Raw genomic sequence first — 23908 nt, forward strand, 5'->3', positions numbered from 1 at the left:
TTTCCCTATACACACATCCTTGTGATAAAGTTTAATTCATAAATTGGGCACAGCAAGAGATTAAAAACAAAAAGCCAATAATAAAATAGAACAATTATAACAATATACTGTAAAGAAAAGTTATGTGAGTGTGGTCCCTCTCTGAAAATATCTTACTGTACTGTACTGACCCTCCTTGTGATAATGTGAGGTCATGAAATGCCTATGTGGTGACATGGAGTGAGGAAGTGAGGTGAATGATGTAGCCTTGTGACATAGCACTAGGCACCTGTTGACCTGATGATACATCAGGAGGAGGATTATCCCCTTTAGACTGCAGTTGGCTGTGAAGCCATGGAAAGCAAAACCACGGATTAGTGGGGACTACTGTGCATACCTTACTTACTAGCAGTATCAGCTTTTTTGATTTCGACTTGTTTCTTAGCTTTACTTTGAGTGGTTTATGGTTTCTAGGAAGAAGGAAATCTGAAATATACATTTGGAAATTGTTACTCTTTAGTTTCAATGAAATGTAGGGGTGGGAAAATGCCTTTCAACTGTATATAATCCTTTATAATACTTGCCTGCAAAACATCAATTGCTGTCTGTATTTTGCAATGGGAAAATAGCCACAGAGAATGTTTTTTCTGCTTAGTATTCTAAACTTTCCATCCTAGTGGAAAGATGTGATGTGATTCATCCAATTTATTTTTTATATTAAAGTACAGTAAAGCCTGCCACCTTTTTTGGAAATGCAACCTAAGGATAGAGATAAACTTCCTATCAGTTTAGCGGGTTCTGTTTGGAGGAAGTATATAAAATTGAGACTGAATATAATATTTGGTTTGATTTTCTGTTCAGAATTTTCCCATGGTAAGGAGAATATCTTTCTACATATATCAGTAGGCAGTAATAATTACTTCTTAGTTTCTAAAGCCAGATACTTTACCTGAATTTTTCAACACTCATTGCTGAACTTATTCCCAAAATGCATTGTAATGTATACTTTGTATTACTGAAAACGAATAAGGAAAAGTTATAATGTTGTCTACCAGCTGTGTACATTAATATTACAATAATTAGTTTTTCACCTTGCCTGTCTTCTCTTCTCTTTAGCTGCATGCCTGCTTAAGTGAACAATTTAACATTGCTCTTTATCTTAAGGATTTGTAATATACTTAAGATCTGAAAGTACAGAATTCTATAACAAACTGAAATAATTTTTCTTTTTTTCCTCTAGGTTCAGCTCAGCTAATATTTAATGTAACCAAATCTGTAGAATATACAATTTGCAATAAGACTATTATCATCCCATGCTTTGTTAATAATGTGGAGGCAAAGAACATTAATGAAATGTATGTAAAGTGGAAACTTAAAGGAAAAGACATTTTTACCTTTGATGGATATAAACAGTTGTCCACTACCAGCAATGAATTTCCAAGTGCGGAAATCTCACCGGCAGAATTACTAAAGGGCATTGCCTCTTTGAAGATGGATAAGAGTAATGCCGTCGTAGGAAACTACACTTGTGAAGTAACAGAATTAAGCAGAGAAGGCGAAACCATCATAGAACTAAAATACCGTATTGGTAAGACTTCCATATAAAGCTTCTCTTTTATTTGTCATGTATCAACCTTACCCTATTATGGGGCAAAATGGGGCCAGGAACTCCTTTGAAACTAAAAGCAGATTCAATAAATGTTGATGTAGTGTTTAGCATCTATAAGATTATGATTTTTATCTAATTTGCTCTACTATTTTGCACAGTAAAACTCATTTTTTGTTTGTTAATTTGTGTCTTGTGTAATTCTCACGCTTTTGTTCTGAGAACTTGTCTGTTGGGGTGAGCTGTTCTGAGGTCCCCAGTTCTGCACTTCTGGTTGTTGCCGTTAGAAGTACTTTATTTCATAGAGTAATTTTCCAGACTGTTTCCAATTATTTAGCCTTTGTTTTTTTAATCTTACACTTTGGCCAAGTGTTGACAAGTCTCAGCCATGCTCCTCTGGAAAGCATAGGTTAGGTGATCAGGTTATCCTGGAGATTCCTTGAAGTTTCCTGGGTTTAGCCCTGCCTTAGCATTCTTTTTTCCTTGTCCAAAATGTGGGAGAGCCAGGGATCTGATTTATTTTGAAGTCAGCTTTGGTTATAGGACTGATTCTTCCCTTACTTCACAAACGAGTTGGTGAGTTTTCTGAAAAGCTGGTGAAGTCAAGTCTGCTTTCTTAAGAATTCCTTGCTGTGCCTGATTTCTTCATCTACATTCCTGTGCATTCTGAATGTGTATTTTGAAGGCTCTGTTTTGAATTACCAGACACCTCAGGATTAGATTGTACTTTGAGAACCTCTGCTTTAGATGGGATCACAAAAGTTCAGTTGGTTCAGCTGTTTGCCTTCTGTTCTTCTACATTTACTGCTTTAAAATGTCTGCTACCAGACTGGGAACAGGGTCTTTAGTCTGATGGAATATTTTGACATTGTTTAACATTAGGAAGCAGGACATCTGAATTGTATCTTGTATTCTGCAACTTAACTATTTGCCTATATGACCCTGGGAAGTTACTTCACTGAGTCTCATATTACCTCATCTGTGAAATGGGAATGAAAATAGATCCTTGCTTTGATGTATTCTACAGTCTGATGAGCATCAGAAGAGATCCCTTGTGTACAAGTTCTTTGTGAACCCAAGTGCTTTGTAAATGTTACTGTGTTCCTGGGATGTTTATTTTATGAAGTAGGTATCATGTTGTTGAAGCTGGCCTGGGGTGTTGTGAGAGGGACTTCTGTGCAATGAGGAATGGGTAGGAGATAACATGACATAACTAGCAGAATTTGGATGGCTTTTCTGCTTGGGAATCTCTTACATTTGTAACTTTTATTAATTTGATATTAATTTGGACTAAGGAGCTTTTTTAAATGTATCCCTTTCAGCGGGGGTATAATTGTTCAATCATATGCATTGTGGGTGAATGGAATTAGATAATCTAATATTTAGTGGAAACTTTTCTGAGGGAGTGTGCAGTTTTGTGGGAATGAAAAAACAAGACATGGGGGAGCACTAATTCTGGAGTGGAGTGTACATACGTCGCTGAGAGGTGAACTGGTCAACTCAAAATACGAGACTTCAAAGGCCAGAAGAAAGACTGAAGATGAATAGGAAAGGAATACCAATATCTGAAATGAAGACAGAGCTTATAATTGTTTGTGTGATTGTTTTATCTTTCCTGGTTTTCAAAGTACCTTCTAAAAATATGAGCTGTGCTTACTTTTTGACCCATTAAGATGAGTAGGTATTATTTTATTGTAGAGAAACTAGAAAATTCTACCAGAGGTCTCAGACATTTGGCTTTACATACATTTTTATTATTTTTTGAAATGATCATAGATTCATAGGAAGTTGCACAGATAGAACAAACAGGTGCTGTGCACACTTTGCCCAGTTTCCCCAATGGGCACATCTTATGTAACTGTAGGAAACACCAAAATGAGCAAGCTCACAACTGGTACAATGTGTATATTTCTTAGCCATTGTGTCACATGTGTATATTTATGTAACTATCACCACAATCAGGATGTAGAACTATTCTATGAACACAAATATCTCCCTCATGCAATACCTTATAGTCATACCACCTACCGTTCCTAACTTGGCAAGCTCTAAATTGTTCTTCATAGCTATAATCTTGTCATTTCAACAGTGTTATGTAAATGGAAACATACAGAATGTAACCTTTTAAGATTGGCCTTTTTCATTTAGCACAATGCCCTTGAGATCTATCCAAGTTGTGTGCATCAGTAATTCATTTTCTCCCTCTCTCTCTCTTTTTTTCTGTGAAGTATTCCATGGTATGGGTGTATCACAGCCTGTTTAACCATTCACCTGCTGTAGTACATCTTGTTACCAGTTTTTGGCCATTACAAACAAAGCTTCTGTGAACAGTTGTGTACAGATTTCTATGTGCACATGGTTTTTATTTCTTTGGATAAATGCTCTGAAGTACAGTTACTAGGTTGTATGTAAGCATATGCTTAGTTTTTAAAGAAATTGCCAAACTGTTTTACATAGCAGTTATTCTGTTTTACATTCCCATCAGCAATATATGAGTGACCTAGTTTCCCCACATCTTTGCCAGCATCTAGTGGTGTCACTATTTTGAACTCATTTTTGATTAAAAAAAGAAAAATAAAAAGAAAACCTCTTCTGCACAGAAAGGTTAATTGGGGTAGAACTTCTACTGTGGAATATATGTTTATTATGATAATGATACTTACCCATCATGTGGACTTTGGGGATTTAGGCGATAGAAACCATTTTTACTGTGTTACGGTTTTTTGCAAATATAGGCATAAGTGAGGAATAGAAATTGCTTAATAGAGAATTCTACTTGGTAGAGTGCTGAGTAATGGTGGCCATTCTCTATGCCCTTTTTTAGAGCACTAGGACTGAATATGTGGAAATACTATCTATGAGATATAGTTTTACATTCCTCTGGTTTCTATATGTATAGTTTAGTACCATGGATGGAGCATAAGACTTGAACTTAGAAAATTTTTCTATACTTCACCATTTTCTAGTTTAAGAAAACTTAGATAACAAACAACCTGTCTGGTCTTCAGTTTATCTATAAAATGGAGATACCATCCATATGACAGGATGTTTGAGATGTAAATAAGTTAACGATCATCTTACTTAAAAAAATAAAATATTTATTGAGTACTTACTATGTGTGAGGCACTGTGTTAGTCACTGTGGATTGATGACTGAGGTGTGACTGACCCCTGCTTTCAAGGAAGTGATAACAGTAGTATAAATTAGAACAGTAAAATAACCCAACGTTTATTTGAGCACATGCCAGGTATTTTGTATGGTGTGTTCTGTGATCTTCCATTTTACACATGAAGAAGCAAGACAGATTTAGGATACTTGCTCAAGGTCAAAGTCATACCAGGATTTTAACCTACATCTATCATCTTCAAAAACCCAGTATTTTTCCAACCATAGTTTATGGTTTCTGTGAAAAACCTTGTAAACAACCAAATGTTAAATGTAAATAAATACTAGTTAAAAAATTTGTTATTAATACTTATATCTATGTTTACATTATTAACAATATAAAAATTTGCCAACTTAAAGTTTTATGTTTCTTCAAAGAAGCTATTACTGTTTTGTTTAGAAAGGTCAGTTCAAGTTCAGCAGAGTTGCCATTTCCATCATTATCAACATGATATACCTTATGTTCATAATGTTGCATGAAGGCATTGCAAGATCCTTGTATTAGTTTTCTAATGCTATGTAACAAATCACTGAAAATGTAGTGGCTTAAAACACCCCATTTATTAGCTCACAGTTTTTTAGGGCACAGTTCTGGTCATGGTATGACTGGGGTCTTCACTCAGTGTCTTTCAGGGCTAAAATCAAGGTGTTGACCAGGCTGCTGTTCTCATATGGGCTTTGGGGTCCTGTGCCAAGTTCTCGTGATTGTGACAGAATTCCTTGTGATTGTAGGACTGAGGTCCCTGTTTCTTTGCTGGATATTTTCCAGGGGCTTCTTTCTGTTCCTGGAAGTTGCCCCCATTACTTACCACACAACCTCTTCCATATTTAAAGCCAGAAAATTTCTCTTATTGAATCTTTCTCACATATTAACTTTCTTTTGCCAGAAAGAGCCTAAACTTTTTTAAGGGCACCCTTGATGAGGTCAGCCCCTCTCTCCAAGGACAGTTTCCCTTTCTTAAACTCAACTGGTTGGGGACCTTAATTATCTCAGCAAAATCCCTTTTGCCATATGACACAACATAATCATGGGAATGAAATCTGTCATATTCAGAGTATCATCTGTCCTTCAAGGGGAGGGAATATACAGAAGGCTGATTGCAGGGACATGGTTTTGGAGAGCCACCTTAGATTTCTGGATTTGATTAAGTGATTTGAAACTATAACCTCACCAAATTGACACATCAGAAAAGCTATCACAATCCTTAAACAAGAAAGTAAAAACTTGGCTTGAATTTTAATGTTGTAAATTTTATTGCAATCTTCTTTTGCAAAAGCTGGCTCTCTCTGTGAAGCTTACCATGTGTATATTTGAAGGAGAGGCACACCTAATTGATTGGAGTAATCTCTTCACTTTTGGGGGGCTATCCCATTTTGTACACAGCAATAAGAGAAGTAGTATTGGGTTTTTATAACACTTAGGCTTGGCCATAAAATTTAAACACTCATCCATAGACCAAGGCCTTCTTAATATCACTTGTTTGCGTTTCCACTAATAACTCAATCCTCCTGGGAGCCACTCTACCTCACCAGAAACTGGGGGAGACTAATGGGCAGAGTTGTTAGTCATAGTTTGAATGGAGTAAGAGTATGGATTTTGGATTGTCTTTCTTAATCCTGAGGTGGAAAAAGAGCTGATATTGTTCTTGGTCTCTTTTAAGTTTAATTCATTTTCTTAGTGCCATGAAATTTAGAACTGAAAGGAACTTTAGTGAAATATACTGTCTGCTTCTCCCCTTGGAGAGTGAAGAGTTAAAGTCATGTGACAGTACTACCAGAGCAAATCAACACCATAATGGGCATGCAAGTGGTTTTGCATGAAACACTGGTTTTTGTTTCCCCTGGCACCTCATATAGTGCTTGCACAGCCAATTCAGTGATCCTCAGACTTTTCCTACCTTAACAAATTGGAGAAAAGTAACACATTCATGCCAGTGAGAGCAGGTGAATTACAGCAGAGTTCTGCAGCAGTGATTTTAAACAGAGAATCATCAACATCCCCACCCTCAACACACACACACACATGTAGTGTGGGTGACATATTAAAATCTTGGGGTGGGAGCTGAGAGGGGAGAGTGTGTGAAGTTGAGTAAACTGCCTGGTGATTCTGATAAGCTCCAGTTAAGAATCACTTAGACAACAATGTTTTTTGTTCTATAATCCCACCCTCTTTCTGTTACTGAAATATTTTTACACTTCAAATTATTTTTTCATAGAGGCTGGGGGTCATCTAGCAGTCTTCCAGGCTGTGTTGCCATCTGATTCATGAATTACTTCTATCACATTCCAGGTAGACGGTCATTCATGTTTTTTACCTAAATTCTTGACCTAAGAGTTAAAGTCATGTGACAGTACTACCATAGCAAATCAACACCATAATGGGCATGCAAGTGGTTTTGCATGAAACACTGTTTTTTTTTTTTCCTCTGGCACCTCATATAGAAGAATAGAAACTCTTCTACTTCTCAAAGGATCTTGGTCTATTATCAGGCAGTTCCAGTTCTTCTTTAGGTCAAGTTAAAACTTGCAACCCTAAAATCAGTCTCACTATGATGAGAAGGGCTATAGTATTTCTATCCTAAGTTTAAAATTCCCTAAGTTAGACTGTCCACCCAATTCTTTCAGCCATTGTTTGTGGTTTCAAGATTCCTATTCTGGTCACCTTCCTTTGAAGCAAGTCTCTGTTATGTTTTTGAATGTGATGAGTAAAACTACATTCAAGACTGCTGTTGTGGGCCATGCCCTTCCTTCCTGCTGCTAACTGGTGGCTACAGTAACTTTCTGGTAAGTCTTCTCTGTAATCTGTTCTCTGCATGGCTGCCAAAGATTTTAAATAAATCAGATTATTTTTCTTCCTTATTTGAGGCTTTCCAATCACTTATCATGGCTCTTAAAATAAAAGCCAGACTCGTAAAAAGCTGTTAAGATCCAACCTGATCTTGGCCCAGCAACTCCCCATCTCATCTGACTATCACTAAATTCGAGCAACAGTAGCCATCTCTTGGCTGCTGGAACTTGCTGTTCTTTTGGTTTCTCTTCTTCTGTGTGGAAAAAACATGGCAGGTTTCTTCCCCCCAGGGCTCAAATCCAGTTCTCCCCATGGGCTTCTCCTTAGTACCCACAAGAGTCTGTTCTTCAACCCTTCCCCCTTCTCAAGTTCATGGCCCCACCTGCCTTGTTCACTGCTGGACCTCAAGCACCTAGAATAGTACCCTTCCCATGAAGGGCTTTCCTTAAATGTTTGTGGAATAAGTGAAAATGAGTGGTCAGACCAGGGTCAGACACACCTCTTATTTTTACTAATCAATTTCCATCAGTACAACCTAAGATTGTTTTTGTTGTGTAGGGAAGGACATCAGTGAAAGCACATTTCATTGTCAGCTCATCTTGAACATGAGGTCAGATATCAGACCAGATGGGGGTCTGAGAGAAACTCCGGGAGCCGAGGGTGACTCCAGGGATTCTGGCCTGAGTAGCTAGAGAGATAGAGTCACCGCTTTTGAAACGGGGAAAACCCAGAAAGGAGGTTTGGCTGGGGAGTGGGGAAGGATGTCAGCATTTAGTTTGAGAAACAAACATTCAAGATAATTAAGATTCTTAATTCACCATGCTTCAGTTTCCTCAGCATTAAGGGAGGGTTACTGACTCCTCATGTAATATTTGTGAGGGTTTGAGCAGTTAATGTACACAACTCCAAATAATAGAGAAAGTGGGTAGAGAAAAATAACTAAGAATAGTCACTAGATCATAGAGCTTTTATCTAATGCTTTGGGCATTAGATGTGAAAACCTAAGCATAATTTACAGTATTTTTCCTGGTAGGATTTTGACTGAAATGAAATGCGTTTCCTTTGGTGTGGGAAGATGTTCAGTAATAGTTGGAAATTAAGGCATTGAATCACAGTATCTGAGCATGTCAGTCTCTGCGTGGAGACCTGCAACCATGGGGACATCAAAAACTCCATCTTCTATTCACCCATTAAACTATTTTATGGCTTGGAACCTTCAACAACAAACCTGTTGAGTCTCTACTATATATGGGGCAAAATGCTAATACTGAAAAGCTAATATCTCTAAGATAGAATTTATAATGTTATATGCTGGGGATTATTGAGAACATGTATCAGTTTTAACATAATATTAAGGCAAGAAATGGGTGGCCATCATTCCGGAACGAAAGCCCACAATGTCTGTACACGCTGATGGGGAGAAGCAGAGCAGTGGAGAATCCGAACGCAGAGGGTCGGTTTCAGGAGAGTGTCAGCTCTTGCTTTGGGCAGCATTCAGAAATGTTCATCAAACAGAAGATCCTCTTCTATAGGCAAACTTTGAAATGCTTTCAATGCATTTACTTGGCTTCATTGTTAGAGAAAAAATTTTATAGACAAAGTTATGGTCTTATGAGTTGATAAGATACTATTAAACCTCATTTTGAAAAAGTTCTCAAGAAATCTTATTTGATGTCTTAACATCACAATTTTCTTTATATAGAATGTGGCTCTGTTTTCACTCTCTATGTGACATGTGACCCACGTAATACCTAAAACCCCTCATGTTACTTTACATGTGAACAATGGTTGGAAGCCTAATTATACATGAATATGTTTTCTGTTACAGAATAAGGTCGAGAAAAGGTAGGGCTCACATCTATCTCAGTCTTAGTCACAGTAAGGTAAGGGTACTCTTTTGTACAACCTCATCATTTCATTCCCTGAGTTTGTATTTACAGAAAGACTTCATTGTTGCTTAAGGTAAACCCTTAGCCATCACACAGTCATTCCCCAAAGGAGCCCGTGATAATTATTGTAGTTAATATTGACTGAGCCCTTGGTAAGGGCAAGCTTTGTTTCAACCCTTTTCATATATTAACTTTGGAACAGTCACAAAAGCCCTGCAAGGTATGTACTGTGTTGTACCAGTGTAACAGTTGAGGACACTAAAGAACAGAGAGGTGTTAAGACTGGCCGGAGTCACAAAGATGGTAAGCTAGGGTTAGGTTTCAAACCTAGGCAGTCTTGTGGCAGAGCCCTGCTCTCACACCTGTGCATCACTATCTCCTTTCATCAGGCATAGGTTAGGGAAACTGAGGTAGAGAACACTTAAATAACTAGGTTCTCATTTCATAAAATTTGTTATATAAATTATATGTATAATTGGTTATATGTTTATTTTAAGTCCAGTTTTAATTTTTTAAAATTTTCTATCTCCACAATGAAATGTATTGTTGACCATTCATCGATAGGACTTAAAAGTGCTTATAATAAATACTAATTGTGATTCTTTGTTTTCTTGCCAGTTTCATGGTTTTCTCCAAATGAAAATATCCTCATTGTTATTTTCCCAATTTTGGCTATACTTCTGTCCTGGGGACAGTTTGGTATTGTGAGTAAGTACTTACTTCTATTTTTCATTTATGTTTTAGTGTGAAATTGTTATTTCTGGTAGGCAGTGTATGTGAAATATTTCATGTAACTAAGTGGTATTTGGAAATGTGATAATGTGAAATATAAGAATATACAATCTTAGTATTCTTGAAGTATATATTAACCCCCTATAATTTGCTACAGTTCACTTTTAATTCCTAAGAAGGCTTTTTTTTTAACTTCTTAAGACTGAATAAGGGGAATTCTAATAAAACTAAGACCTTAAACTCATGTAGATTTTAATGTTTACAGAGCATTATATATGCATTATTTTCTTCGGTAAAGAGATGGTCACAGCCTACGTAGGTGTTAAGATACATGTTATACTTTTGAGCATTAAGACTACCCTCTCTTTATTTTCCCAGTTTGCACTTCTCTGTGTACATGTGTTCATCCTTGGGAAAGCCTAGTTGGAGCCATGTTTTGTCATCCTTTCGGTGCAGTTTTGCAGACTCTAAGTCATAGGAGAGCTGTGTTGTTTTTTTTTAATCATGGTTTGCTGTAATAATCATGTGACCAAACTTCTCAGGCAAATCTTGATATGCTGTGTCAGATTCAATATGACAATGTAGAATTGTGACTGCTAGGTAAAAAGGTAATATACCTGCTGGCTGGTGTTTATACTGAACCATATTTCCATACCAATTTAGTAAAGAAAACTTACCAAATTAGTGAAGTTCTGGGGTGACAGCCTAAGTCTTTTAACTTTTAAAACGTTAAGATTTATTATTTGTCTCCCTGTAGTACACTGAAGTAATCAGTCATTGAATGCAGTACCCATTTATACAAGGCAGGGAGTAAATACCGCTGATTTCATTTATTTATTTCATTCTGCAACCTTTAAAAAAGTGAAAGGTAGTTAAGTACTGTAGTGACTTGGCCCATTGTATAGCCTGTGAACTTTACCTTTACTCAGAAGTTTAAGTCATGCATATCTAAAGTGATATGCAAAAATGGAAGGGAAATGACTGATTTTATATTCTAAGGGGTCTTCTCAATGTATGACACTGTGGAAATGCCTCGTAATTTCAAAGCTGTTCTCAACTCTTGTCTAAAAGGCAAAAAAGGGGAAGAAAGGGCTAATGGTCACAAATGTCAAGATATTCCATAGCTCTTACTTTCAAAAAACTGTCTAGACTTCTTGTGGGAATTTTCATGGAATTTCAATAAGCCTTTTATATCAAGAAAAAGACTGGTACAGTGTCAAAACCTATTCAGTCTTCAGTAATGCTAAGGAAAAACCTTTTAACCCTATGAGTACACCCAGGCCTTAAGGCCTACATCATATGATTAAGTAGAGAATAGCCTTTTTTTAAGATCATGAAATTATTTCACAGTTGTGTGATTTGTTGCATTTGGGTTGATAGAAGTTTTAGTCATGACATTATCTTTAGTGACATTATTTTTAGTGGACTAAGCCAGGAGTGAGTCTACCAGTTCACTACCAGCCATATTTTTACAAAATAAGCTTTACAATTTTTTCTCATTTAAAAAATATCTGTATATTATTTTAGGATTCCCTATACAATATAGGAAGTTATATAGAGAAGAAACAAAAATCATCTAGTGTTCCACAACCTAGAAATAAACAATTGGGGTATTCTAGTGAGTTTCCTGCTTCTCTTTCTGTCTTTTTTTTAAAAAATACATTTTTATTATCTTTCTTACAAAAAGAAAACCATAAATGAACTTATATACTTGTACATCCTATTTCCCCCCATTTTCAGAAATCTTTTATATCTGCCTGTGCTCTACTTTTATGGATGCAGTATAGTTTACTTAACTCTCATCTTGATGGTTATTAAGGGTGTTTCTATAATTTTTGATATTATGAAAGTAACTGCTAAAGATACGGAAGACTGGAAATAGCAGAGAAATTTTAAGGCTCTTGAGGCATACTGCCAAAATGTTTTCCAGAAACATTGTATCAGTTACTGCAGATAACAACACCTGTCTTTCACCTCACAGTCCTGGTATCATCATTATTCTAAAATCTTTGCTAATTTGAAGGGTGAAAAAAACATCTTGTTTTAATTTTCGTTTTTGTGTTATTGATGCTGCATGTTCTTTTTGTATTTATCCTACTGGTCTTATCTTAGGGAGTGTGCTTAGAAACCTAAAAAAATATTTTGGTGGCAATTTTTTATTTAGGATCATCTTGAACAAGTAAATGTGGTGTGAGGAGGGCTGGTTGAGGAGGCACATATATACGCCTGACTCACCCAGAGTCGAGGCTCATTCAAAGGTGTTTATGGTGATAGTGCCTACAGGTTTGGTGCTCTTGCTCTGTATGATAGACACTATGCCAAGGACTCCTCATCTGCGGTCACGTTTACTTCTCTCAGGAACTCTGTCAGGGTAGGTACTATGTAAATGTTATCATCCCTGTTTTATATAAAACAGAGGCACAGACAGATTAGATGATTTGCCTACATCTCCCAGCTGTTTCCTGGTAGTGCTGGGATTTGAGCCATTGCTGTTTAATACTACACTTCCTCCCTGTCTTGTCATTATCTTCTTCTTCTTTTTTTTTTTTTTAGGAGAGCAAGGAACAGGCTTTTATTTAGTAATAAAGTGAAAGGACAGAGCTCCTGGCTCACCCCAGGAGGGGACAAGAGAGTCCCTGTCTTGACATTATCTTAAGAATTTTTTTTCCCATGACAAGTGAACCTGTATCTGGGTATATACACTGAGTAGATGAAACTGTTATTTATAGAGCAGGATATGGACCTGCTTTGTTTATTTATTCAGCAACTGTCTATTGACAGGGTGACTAGTGGTAACTAGGCACTGTGCTATAGGATCAAGATGTGGAAGTGAAATGCATATTGCCCCTGGCTTTGAGCACACATTTCAGTTGAAGAGACATGTAAGTGTACATGTTCTGTGCCTTCTGTCACATCTTGGAGATAGACATGAATCTAAATCTACTTTTTAAGAGGTACGCTTTTTAAGAAGACTCTTGTTTATGGCCTGGGGATTCCAATAAATGGAGAGCCCCTTTGTTTTCCACCCACTGCCTGGTTATGCATTTTTTAGAGTGCAGTATCTAACAGCCCCTAAAATATTAATAATAACTCAAACCCATGACTTTCACTTTCTAGGTTTCTAGTTCTCCTAAACTTTTTCTGATTACTATTTACGGTCTGTGTTTGACCACAGGGGGTTTCTCTCAGTGGTTTTTCTAGCTCTGCTGGAAAAATTTGCTGGTTTTTCATGTCAGTCTTTTGGTAGACCAAGATAAAACCTGGACTTTCCTTAGGCTAAATATTCAGTAAAGACAGCAGATTGTGCCTTTACTTTGAGGAGAAAGAGTTTGTTTATGCCTGAACTGTATCTCAAGATGCTGTTGATCCTACTGAGGAAGAAGCCTGAGTAACAAATTGAGAATTCTAAAATTTTCCTTTTTATATCTTCTATAAAATAACTAAATAAACTAAGATGATAGATTTTATTTGGTCTCCACTTTGTCCTGATAATTTCAGTAGATTTCATCAATCACAGCCTGCATTCTCCCTTATATTTGATTTATTTCAGTCACAGGAGATGAGAAAACCTTAATGGAGTATCTATTCATAACATTAGCTGTTTCTTCAGTTGGCTAGAGGGACATGTCAGTACTTCATCTGCATGAATTTGAAAGATTAAATACTTAAAGGAGCTTTCTTAGACCACAATTAACCCATATCTTTTAATTAACTGGAGAAGATCTTGGGAGTAACACCCTCTATCGTTTACTCCTCCCACTCCCCAAAATAGACCCTCACTTACCCATTAGAATGTAAGGGCATTCAGGAAAGAGTATTGTCTCTTCTGTTCAATGCCAGCATTTAAGATAGTGGTTGTAACATTGTAGGTGCTCAGTTATTGTTGAATAGACTGATCTACTTGTACTTTGATTTGGTTGATATTTCAACTAAGAAAAAGGCCTACTACATTGTCGGTATACACTAAATATTTGTAAAATGAATGTATGAACCAGCCTAGCTCATTTCTGAGAAGTAGCTGGCTGTATGTAATTATTTTATAGAAGGGTATAAAGGGGGAGATTTTTAGAATACCTAATTTGTTAAAAAATAATGTGATATTGCCTCCCCCATATATTGGATATTACTGTATCAGGTAGCACTAAGTTTATAAGTTTTTGTTAAAAATGTAAATACTGACCATACCAAATGATGGTGAGACTGTGGAGCAACAGGAACTCTCATACACTGCTGGGGGCAATGCAAAATAGTATAGCCACTTTGGAAATCAGTTTGGCAGTTTTTGCAAAACTAAAGGTAACTCTTTCCATATGATCCAGCAAGTATGCTCCTCAGTATTTATCCAAATGGAGTTGAAAACTTATGTCCATACAAAAACCTGCAAATGGATGTTTACAGCAGCTTTATTCATAATTGTCAAAACTTGGAAGCAACCAAGATGTCTCTCAAAGTAGGCAGATAAACTGTGGTACATCCAGACAATGGAAAATTATTCAGTGCTAAAAAGAAATGAGCTATCAAGACATGAAACAACATGGAGGGCCTTGAAACAACAATTAGTAAGTGAAAGAAAGAAGCCAATTGGAAAAAGTTATATGCTATGTGATTCTAACTATGAGGCTTTCTGGAAAAGGCAAAACTCTAGAGGCAATGAAAAGATCTGTGGGCACTAGCAGCAGGGAGATGGGGGAGAGATGCATAGACAGATCACAAAGGATTTCTGATACAAAATACTCTGTAGGACATAATGATGGACAGATGTCATTATACATTGTTCCAAACTCATAAAACATAAAACACCAAAGTAGCCTTAAGGTAAACCGTGAACTTTGGGTGATTATGATATGTCAATGTAGGTTCATCCTTGGTAAAAAACATACCATTTGGGTAAGTGATGTTAATAATAGGGAAGTCTATGCATGTGTATGCATGTGTGGGGTAGGGTATATATGGGTTTACTCTGTACCTCCCTCTCAATGTTTTTGTAAACCTAAAACTATGCCAAAAAAAGTAGTCTTAATAAGTGTAAATACTGTTATTTCTCATATTTTGTTTTGATTTCAATACTGATTTCAGTACTCTTAACTAAAGGGAAGCTTAAAGTGTGCAGATTTTTTAAATGACTTATACTCTCTTGCCAAGCAGCCAGAAAATCATACCAAGAAGTTTGACAAATACCTGTTATTAAGAACATATTAAATTATCTTCATCTTAATGCTAAATGTTTGGGAAATGGCTTGAATTTATTTTCTCTGTTACAATTAAAGTTTTGATAGGTTTAATAAATAAGGATAAATCTATTTATCAAAGGATAAGAAAAGATTACCAATAAAGAATCTTTGAGATTATTGGGTTCTATGGCATCTATATTAGATTCCTGACCCTTTAGCTATACTGGAAAACTTGACAACTGGGCTAGCAACAGGATAGCTTCACACTTCCTAGGGACCTGCTAAAATATGGTCACTGTGAGCAAAGAAAATAAGTCAAAAGAAATGTTTTTTAAAGGTTTATTAAATGGAATATGGAGGTATTCTTTCATTGCTTATGGTTACTTAAATAGACCTTATTAGTATATTTGTTAGAAATGGCTGCTTAATTTAAGGAAGAGTTGAGATAGCCTTGAAAATAAGTGGTAGTTGACCTAATCAACAGGAACTAAAGGTACCTCCAGTATGAGTGTCGTTAAATGCAAAGGTTTTGAAAAGGCCATTCTGTGGTAAAACATTGTCAATAGGAATATTTTGTGTTGCTTTATTATTATTACTATTGTTGGCATTGTTTTTCTTCTATAGCTCTTCCTAAGCCTGAAGAGGTAGAATTTTATATGAGGTTCAGACTCTTACTTTTGTTAAGAATGGAACGCCTACCCTTTTACATGAACTTCTACTGTACTCTAACTTGAATTCTTGCTGCTTGATCTAAGTAGCCCTTTTATGTATTGAATTGAACCTGGAAGAGTCTCTTAGGAATGTTTGATTGTGAGGACCTTTGAAATGGCTTCTATTTGATAACCTTTTTGCAGAATTTTCAAGTTCTATTTAGATAACAGTATATATGGAATTAAAATGGGCAATCTAACACGCGTCTAGAGAAAGTTTCTTTTTCTAACTATGTCAGTGCCTTTTATGAGGTATCCATGGAGTTTCATCCTAGCCTGTGTTTGAAGCTAGAAAATAGTGAAGCTGTGAAAATCTGTGCCTCGTGAGAAGGTGGGGCCACAACTGAGTCATCGTCACATGAGTTTCAAGGCTGGATGGATCAAGTGAAAGCCTGGGGAATTTGCTGCATTGTTTCTCACTCTTCTGATTCGTGTAGATTCCAGTTACCCAGCTTCAGGACTGATAATTGCCTAACCTTCCATCTCCCCCTAATGGGTATAAAGTTGAGGTTACAATCTAACGTATGAGAAGGGAGAGATTTTTTAAAAGTCAGGTGCCTATGTTATTATGCTGTATTATACCTTAAATGCCTTAACCATAGGTTATAATATAACCCTAGGTCATAATACCTGTAACATTGAATTTAGTGTGATCATTTAGGATTTATTTGTTGGTTTGAGTATATCTAATCTGTTTGTCATTTTAGTGGAAGCAAATTTAAGTGCAGCACTTTAAAAAACTGTGCCCCTCAAGACAGTTACCCTTGATTAATAGCATGGAGAATATCGTGTGTGTGAAGCGCAGCAGAATTTCAATCACGCATTCTGTTTCTTTGCTACTCAGTCTGCTTTTAGGCTACTTTTAACAACTTTCTTAGTGAAAAATTGATTTTACTATTAACCCAAACAAAATCCAAGTGGTAAATATATAGTAATAAAAGAAGTAATATTTTTAGGCTTATCTATCATACTCTTCTTTCAGAGAAGGTACTAGATACTTGACAGTAGAGCTCGTATCAAAAACAATAACATGTATGATGAATCTATTGAGTATTTGTAGTTTATTTTTGTGAGATTATTTTACTTGAACAGTTTAAGCATTTCCCCCCTCAGGATTTCAAGAGGGTCTGATTGTCCACTGTTCATTCTACTTTTTCAAAATAAAATATTTAGATTTCTAGATGCTTTACTAATTTTATATAAAGTGGAACAAAATTCTCTTTTTCTTGATACTACTAATTTGCCAGGTACTTCTCCTCAGCATTATATATGTCAGTTGTAAGCCTGAAACAGGTTTGATTCTCAGGGGACATTTGATAATATCTGGATACATTTTTAATTGACCCTACTAGGGGGCTGTTACCATCGTCATGTAGTGTTTAGAGACCAGGGGTGCTACTAAACATTTTATAATGCACAGAGCATCCTCCCAGCAAACACTTATCTGGCCCAAATTGTTAATAATGCCTTGACTGAGAAAGCCTGATGTATATAATAGCATTCTTTAAAATACAGAGAATTGAAGTGTCACCTATAAATTTATCACCCATATTTACGGCCACAACACTATTTAGTCATTGACTTACTATTAAGAAGATTTGAAGTGACCTGACATGATATGAAGCAGTTGTTCCTTATGGGTTATTCAGTTATATAAGTTATCACTTTGTCTCTGCACTTTATAAGCTTCACTTCTTGTGACTGAGTTAATGTAATTCTTTGATTTCTTTTTAAGCACTTAAATATAAATCCAGTTACACGAAGGAGAAAACCATTCCTTTATTTGTCGCCGGCCTAGTGCTCACTGCAGTTGTCATTGTTGGAGCCATTCTTTTCATCCCAGGTAAGCTGAGGGGGGCAGGACCAGCGTGGACAAGGGCATTCCTAGGGCTGCAGAGAGGTGGTTTCCTAGGGCGGTGGTAATGAATCACCTCAAACTGGCTGACTTAAAACAGTAGAAGAAAGCCCTCTGAGTTCTGAAGGCCTTAAGTCTGAAACAAAGATGTCATCTGGGCCATATTCCCTCCCAAGGCTCCCTGGGTTCCGTAGCCCTTCTGGCTTCTGGCATTTGCTGGCAATCTTTACAGCTCCTTGGCTTATGGCCACATAACTCCAGTTTCTGCATCCATGATCATTGCCTGCTCCTTGCCTCTGTTTCTTTTCCTCTGTGTCTGTCAAATCTCCTTCTGCCTCTTTCTTACAGAGACACTTGCCATTGGATTTGGGACCCACCTGGATAATCCAGAATAAACTTCTCCTTTCAAAATCCTTAACTTTAATCATATCTTTTGCTATATAATGTAATGCTTACTCTTTTGTCATGTATGTTAATATTCACATTCTGGGAATTAGGAGGTGATCTTTTGGGTTAGCATTCCAAGGCAATACAATGGCAAACTTCACTGGCCAAAACATGGAAGTGAGAATGAATGGGGGAAGCAAGTCTGAAATAGTAGTTAAATTTGGAGGGAGGGAGTGTGAATGTAAAATAAAGGTATGCAGCACATGGAAAGAAGAGCAAAGATAGGCTGGGACTCAAAGTGTAGACTGTAGAAAGCCATTGTTTTTGAACAGGACACAGTATAGGTGTAATGTTTAGGAGCATAAATTTGGCAGCTCTCTTTGCAGCTAAGAATTAGTGAAGACATGCGAAGGAGGTAGATGAATTCAGAAGATAACTGTTTTGACTTTGGGACAGATTGAACATAGCAAATGAAGGAAATGGTGAGAGATGACTCCACAGTTTCTCATTGGAATTCTGTTTTAAAGTAGTTAAAAGGAGGCAGAGACAATTCAGGGTTTCGGCAAGTTGAGACTTACATGATGACACTCAACTATCTTAAGTTTGGTCTTAAATAATAAAAAGGTAGTCACTTATTTTGTGTGAAGTTTTGGGGGAAACATACACAGGCATACCTTGGAGATACCATGGACTTGGTTTCAGACCACTGTAATAAAGCCAGTGTCACAATACAGTGAGTCAAAATAGATTTTTGTTATGTCTAAAAAAGAAAAGTGTATGTACCTTAATTTAAAAATATTGCTAAAAATTGCTAGCCATCATCTTAGCTTTCAGTGGGATGTTGTAAGCTTTTTGCTGGTGGAGAGTCCCGCCTCGATCTTGGTGGCTGCTGACCCATCACAGAGCAGCGTTTGCTGAAGGATGGGGTGGCTGTGGCAATGATGTTTGCTGTGACTGGCTGCCTTTCACAGTTTCTCTGTGAAACAGGATGCTGTTTGATAGCATTTTACTCACAGTAGAACTTCTTTCAAAATTGGAGTCAAACCCTGCTCCTGCTTTATCAGCTAAGTTTATGTACTATCCTAAAGCCTTTGTTGTCATTTCAACAGTCTTCACAACATCTTCACCAGTAGACTCCATCTCAAGAAACCACTTTCTTTTCTCATCCCTAAGAAGGGAACTACTCATGTGTCAGTTTTGTCATGAGATTGCAGCAGTTTAGTCACATCTTCAGCCTCCACTTCTAATTCTAGTTCTTTTGCTATTTCCACCCCGTCTACAGTTACTTCCTCCACTGAAATCTTGAACTACTCAAAGTCATTCATGAGAGTTGGAATCAACTTCTTCCAAACTCCTGTGAATGCTGATACTTTGACCTCTTCCTATGAATTATGAATGTTCTTAATGCCATCTAGAATGGTGATTCTTTCGAGAAGGTTTTCAACTGACTTTGTCCAGATCCGCAGAGGAATCACTGTCTATGGCATTTCTATTATTTCTGTGTTCACTGGAGAGTAGCACTTTTAATTTCCCTTAAGAACTTTTCCTTTGCATGCACAACCTTGCTAATTGTTTGGTGCAAGAGGCCTAGATTTCAACCTGTCTCATTCAGTTTTTGACATGCCTTCCTCACAAAGCTTAGTCATTTCTAGCTTTGATGCAACTCTTCCTTTCCCTTGATCATGTAGAGGTCATTATAAGATTATTAATTGGCCTAATTTCAATATTGCGTGTCTCAAGGAATGAGGAGGCCTGAGGAGAGGAGAGAGAAAGACAGGGGACTGGCCTGTCAGTGGAACAGTCAGAACACACACAACATTTATTAAGTTCTCCATCTTATATGGTCATGGTTCATGGCACTCCGAACCAATTATAATAGTAACATCAAAGATCACTGATCACAGACCACCATCACAAATATAATAATGATTCAAAGTTTGAAATACTGCAAGAAATACTGAAATGTGACACAGAGACATGAAGCAAGCAAATGCTGTTGGAAAAATTGTGTTAATAGACTTGTTTGACACAAGATTGCCACCAACCTTCAATTTATAAGAAATGCAGTATCTGCAAAGTATAACAAAGTGAAGTGCAATAATATGAGTTCTGCCTTTATGTTTTTAAACCTTTCACAGTTTAGAAGAGTAGTATTGACATTAATATATTTAATAATTTCATTTAACTTCCCATGGGGTTGGAAGTATGTAGGAAAATATTTTAAATATTGTTTTTATTAACAGGTGAATATTCCATAAAGAATGCTTGTGGACTTGGTTTAATTGTAATTCCTACAGCAATATTAATATTACTTCAGTACTGTGTGTTTACAATAGGTGAGTATTTGCTTAGCATGACTTTGCCCATTTTTTTTCATTTAAAAACAGCACTTTTGGTTAAAATATTTTCTTATTTTTTTAACAACTCAACAAAAGTCAGTTTATTAAAATATTTACACAAGCCTTTCTAAGTGACATTTTCCCCATATGGATTAATTTTAAGGTTAGCTTAGGTTTTCAAGGCATTCAGTTATTTTGCAAAAAGTGATTTCCATATATTGACTATCTTCATATTTTTACTTCAGTTTTATGAAGTTGTAAGTAGATATTGAATATGCTCTTTCTCTTCTCTGCTAAGCTTCTCTGTTAAAAAAATAGTTCTGCAAAATGCTGTTTAAATTACAAATAGTAGAAATACATATTTTTTTAGTTACTGGCAGATCTTAATATTGTACTTTTAAAAAACAACATAGACATCCAACCTATACTTGGTATCACTTCTCTGAATTTTTGGAATAAACCACTAACATAATTTTGTTTTGTTACAGTCTGTTTTTTTCTATTTGCATATTTAACTCTTGGTCTTAGAGCCTATCTCTGGCTTGCTGTACATGGGAGAGCTATTAATTTGTTATAAAATCACAGACCTAAGTTCACAAGATAGAGGTTATAATGTTTACAATGGCGTGTTTGCATAGTGGTTCTTTGCACCAGAGAACTTGCGTGTGCCGTGTGGCAAAGCCATGCACAATAGCCATTCTTACTGTAGAATGCATAAATATGGTAAAAGCAGCATTGTCCTATGATTTTGGGTAAAATCTATGGTCCAGCTCAGCTCAGTTGAAAATAAAACACTTGAGTATGTGAGTCTGGAGCTTACTACTTGTGTGGAAAGGCAAGGTTTGATCACCGGGAAAGAGTACTGCCATCTGACGAGGAAATCTGGATGTCAGTCTTTGGTCATAGGATATTATTCTTGACTGCATGAAATACGAGTAGGATTGCCACGTCAGTGCTCTCAACCTGCTTTTCCTCTCTCCAGCTATTGGGCTGTCCTCCTTCATCATTGCCATACTGATACTTCAGGTGCTAGGCTATGGGCTCTCTGTGGTTGGACTAAGCCTCTGTGTCTCAGGTAAGAGTCCTATTCCTCTCGGACCCAGTTTGTCTTACTAGGGGTTTTCTTAGAGCTCTTCTTTCTCTTTCTTCTTTTATTTTTTTAAATATATAAGCTATATTTTTCAGAGCAGTTCTAGGTTTACAACAAAACTGAGTGGAAAGTACAAAGATTTCCCATATTCCCCACATACTCATAGCCTCCTCCACTCTCAGCACCCCCTACCAGGGGGGACATTTGTTACAATTGTTGAATCAACACTGACATACCATTATTATCCAAAGTCCATACTTTTCATTAGGGCTCACTCTTGGTGTTACACACTCTATGATTTTGTTAATTGTAAAATCAGTGGATCATAGATGCAGTATCATACAGAAAAGTTTCTCCACCCAAAAAATCCTCTGAGCTCTGCCTATTCATCCTCCCTCCCCTAAATCCCCACTGACCTTTTTACTGTCTCCATAGTTTTGCATTTTCCAGAATGTCTTATAGTTGGAATCATATAGTATGTAGCCTTTGAAGATTAGCTTGTTTCACTTAGGAATAATCATTTAAGGTTCCTCCATATCTTTCTGTGACTTGATAGATCATCTTTATTTAGTAATGAATAATATTCCATTGTGTGGATTTACCAGTTTGTTTCTTCATTCACCTATTGAGGGACATCTTGGTTCTTTCAGCTTTTGGCAATTATGAATGAAGTGGCTATAAACATCCATGTGCATATTTTTGTGTGGACGTAAGTTTTTGACCCCATTTAGGCAAACACCAAAGAGGTGGTTGCTAAATTTTACGTTAAGAATATATTTAGTGTTGTAACAAATTGCCAAGCTGTCTTTCAAAATGGCTTTACCATTTTCAATTCCCACTATCAATGAGTGAAAGTTCCTATTGCTCCACATCCTTTACAGCATCTGGTGTTGTGCACTTTTTTTTTTTTTAACTTTCATTTCCCCCACACTGAGAATGGTGTTTTCAACATTGCCATGAGAAGTTTTTACATGGCTTGTGGGCTAATTGTTACAGCAGCCAAACCACTAGGACTGTGTTTGTGGGAGAACTTTTGAAATAACCAGGCTCCAGTTGGTTGAAGCCTTAGGCTTTACACACTATTTTCCATTAGTCTTGATATGATAAGGTACATGTTATGCAGACAAAGCTTGTTTTTTAACATCTGGAGTCATTTCACTAACTGAGTTAATAAATCTATGTAGATAATTTTTGGTTTTGGTGATTAGGAAAGGAATTATCCTCCTTAAAACTTGATAATCACTGTTATTGTTGGTTCTTTTTACAAATTTGGTTAATTTATTTGAATTTCTAATTAAATTTTCATTTGTTTTTACAGAGTGTACACCAGTGCATGGCCCTCTTCTGATTTCAGGTTTGGGTATTATAGCTCTAGCAGAATTACTTGGATTAGTTTATATGAAATTTGTTGGTAAGTCAACTTTATTTTTGTTAGCTTATCCCAAGAACTTCAAATATATGATTTCAAAAATGCTTTTGCTTGGTTCTTACAGTTTAGGACCAAAGAAATGAATTAGTAACTCCAAAAATGAGAAAGCACATTGAATCCTATTGCTGTTTTTTTTTTTAAATAATAACATTGGAATGATTTGTGGGTAACAAAAGAGAAAGGAAGTCATCTGAATTAATGAAAAGTTTAGATTGTAAACTAGTTTACAACAAAATGGTTTGTGTTTTAGAATACATAGACTTTTAAGTCACAGGAGAGATTATTGGGGATTCATTTTAATTAATAGAAAAGGAGTTTTAATTGACCCATTGTTTCTATGATAGAGCTCTTTCACAGAGACCAATTTATCGCCCACTCTTCTTATAGATTTTTTAGACCTTGACTCCTCTAATAGGAATTATAATTCAAACTTCATTACTTATTAAAGAGCAGTGTCCTCTGACACTTGACTTTAAAATATTTTGTTAAAACCTATGTAATAAAAACATTGAGTTGCAAAATTTAGGCTTTTACTACTTTTAAAATCAATTTAATAAATACAGATTTAGCTCATTGTTTCTAGACTTAGTGTTCAGTCTGACAATTTTCATAACAAGTTTCTTTATAAATTCCTATATTTAATAACATTTTTAGAATAGATTCTCCTAATAGTGCCTATAACTAGTGCATGGTCTTCCTTAAACTAAAGAAGGTCCTACAATCTGATTTACATTAGTCTGCCTTAAAAAAGTATCTTTTTTATTTATG

General features: G+C 36.3%; 1 protein-coding gene across 4 annotated transcripts in view; it reads left to right on the forward strand.

Moving 5' to 3' along the window:
* CD47 (CD47 molecule) overlaps window positions 1-23908 on the forward strand; it is a 43445-nt gene that overhangs the window by 11034 nt on the left and 8503 nt on the right. For all 4 annotated transcript variants that reach the window (XM_017672169.3, XM_017672170.3, XM_017672171.3 and 1 more), the window contains exons 2-7: window positions 1220-1567; window positions 10046-10135; window positions 17776-17883; window positions 20526-20618; window positions 21604-21696; window positions 23030-23122. In XM_017672169.3, the coding sequence (XP_017527658.2) occupies window positions 1220-1567; window positions 10046-10135; window positions 17776-17883; window positions 20526-20618; window positions 21604-21696; window positions 23030-23122 (825 nt within the window). The remainder of the gene's footprint in view (window positions 1-1219; window positions 1568-10045; window positions 10136-17775; window positions 17884-20525; window positions 20619-21603; window positions 21697-23029; window positions 23123-23908) is intronic.

The sequence above is a fragment of the Manis javanica genome, chromosome 3, assembly GCF_040802235.1.
Source record: "Manis javanica isolate MJ-LG chromosome 3, MJ_LKY, whole genome shotgun sequence".
NCBI classification, from domain to species: domain Eukaryota; kingdom Metazoa; phylum Chordata; class Mammalia; order Pholidota; family Manidae; genus Manis; species Manis javanica.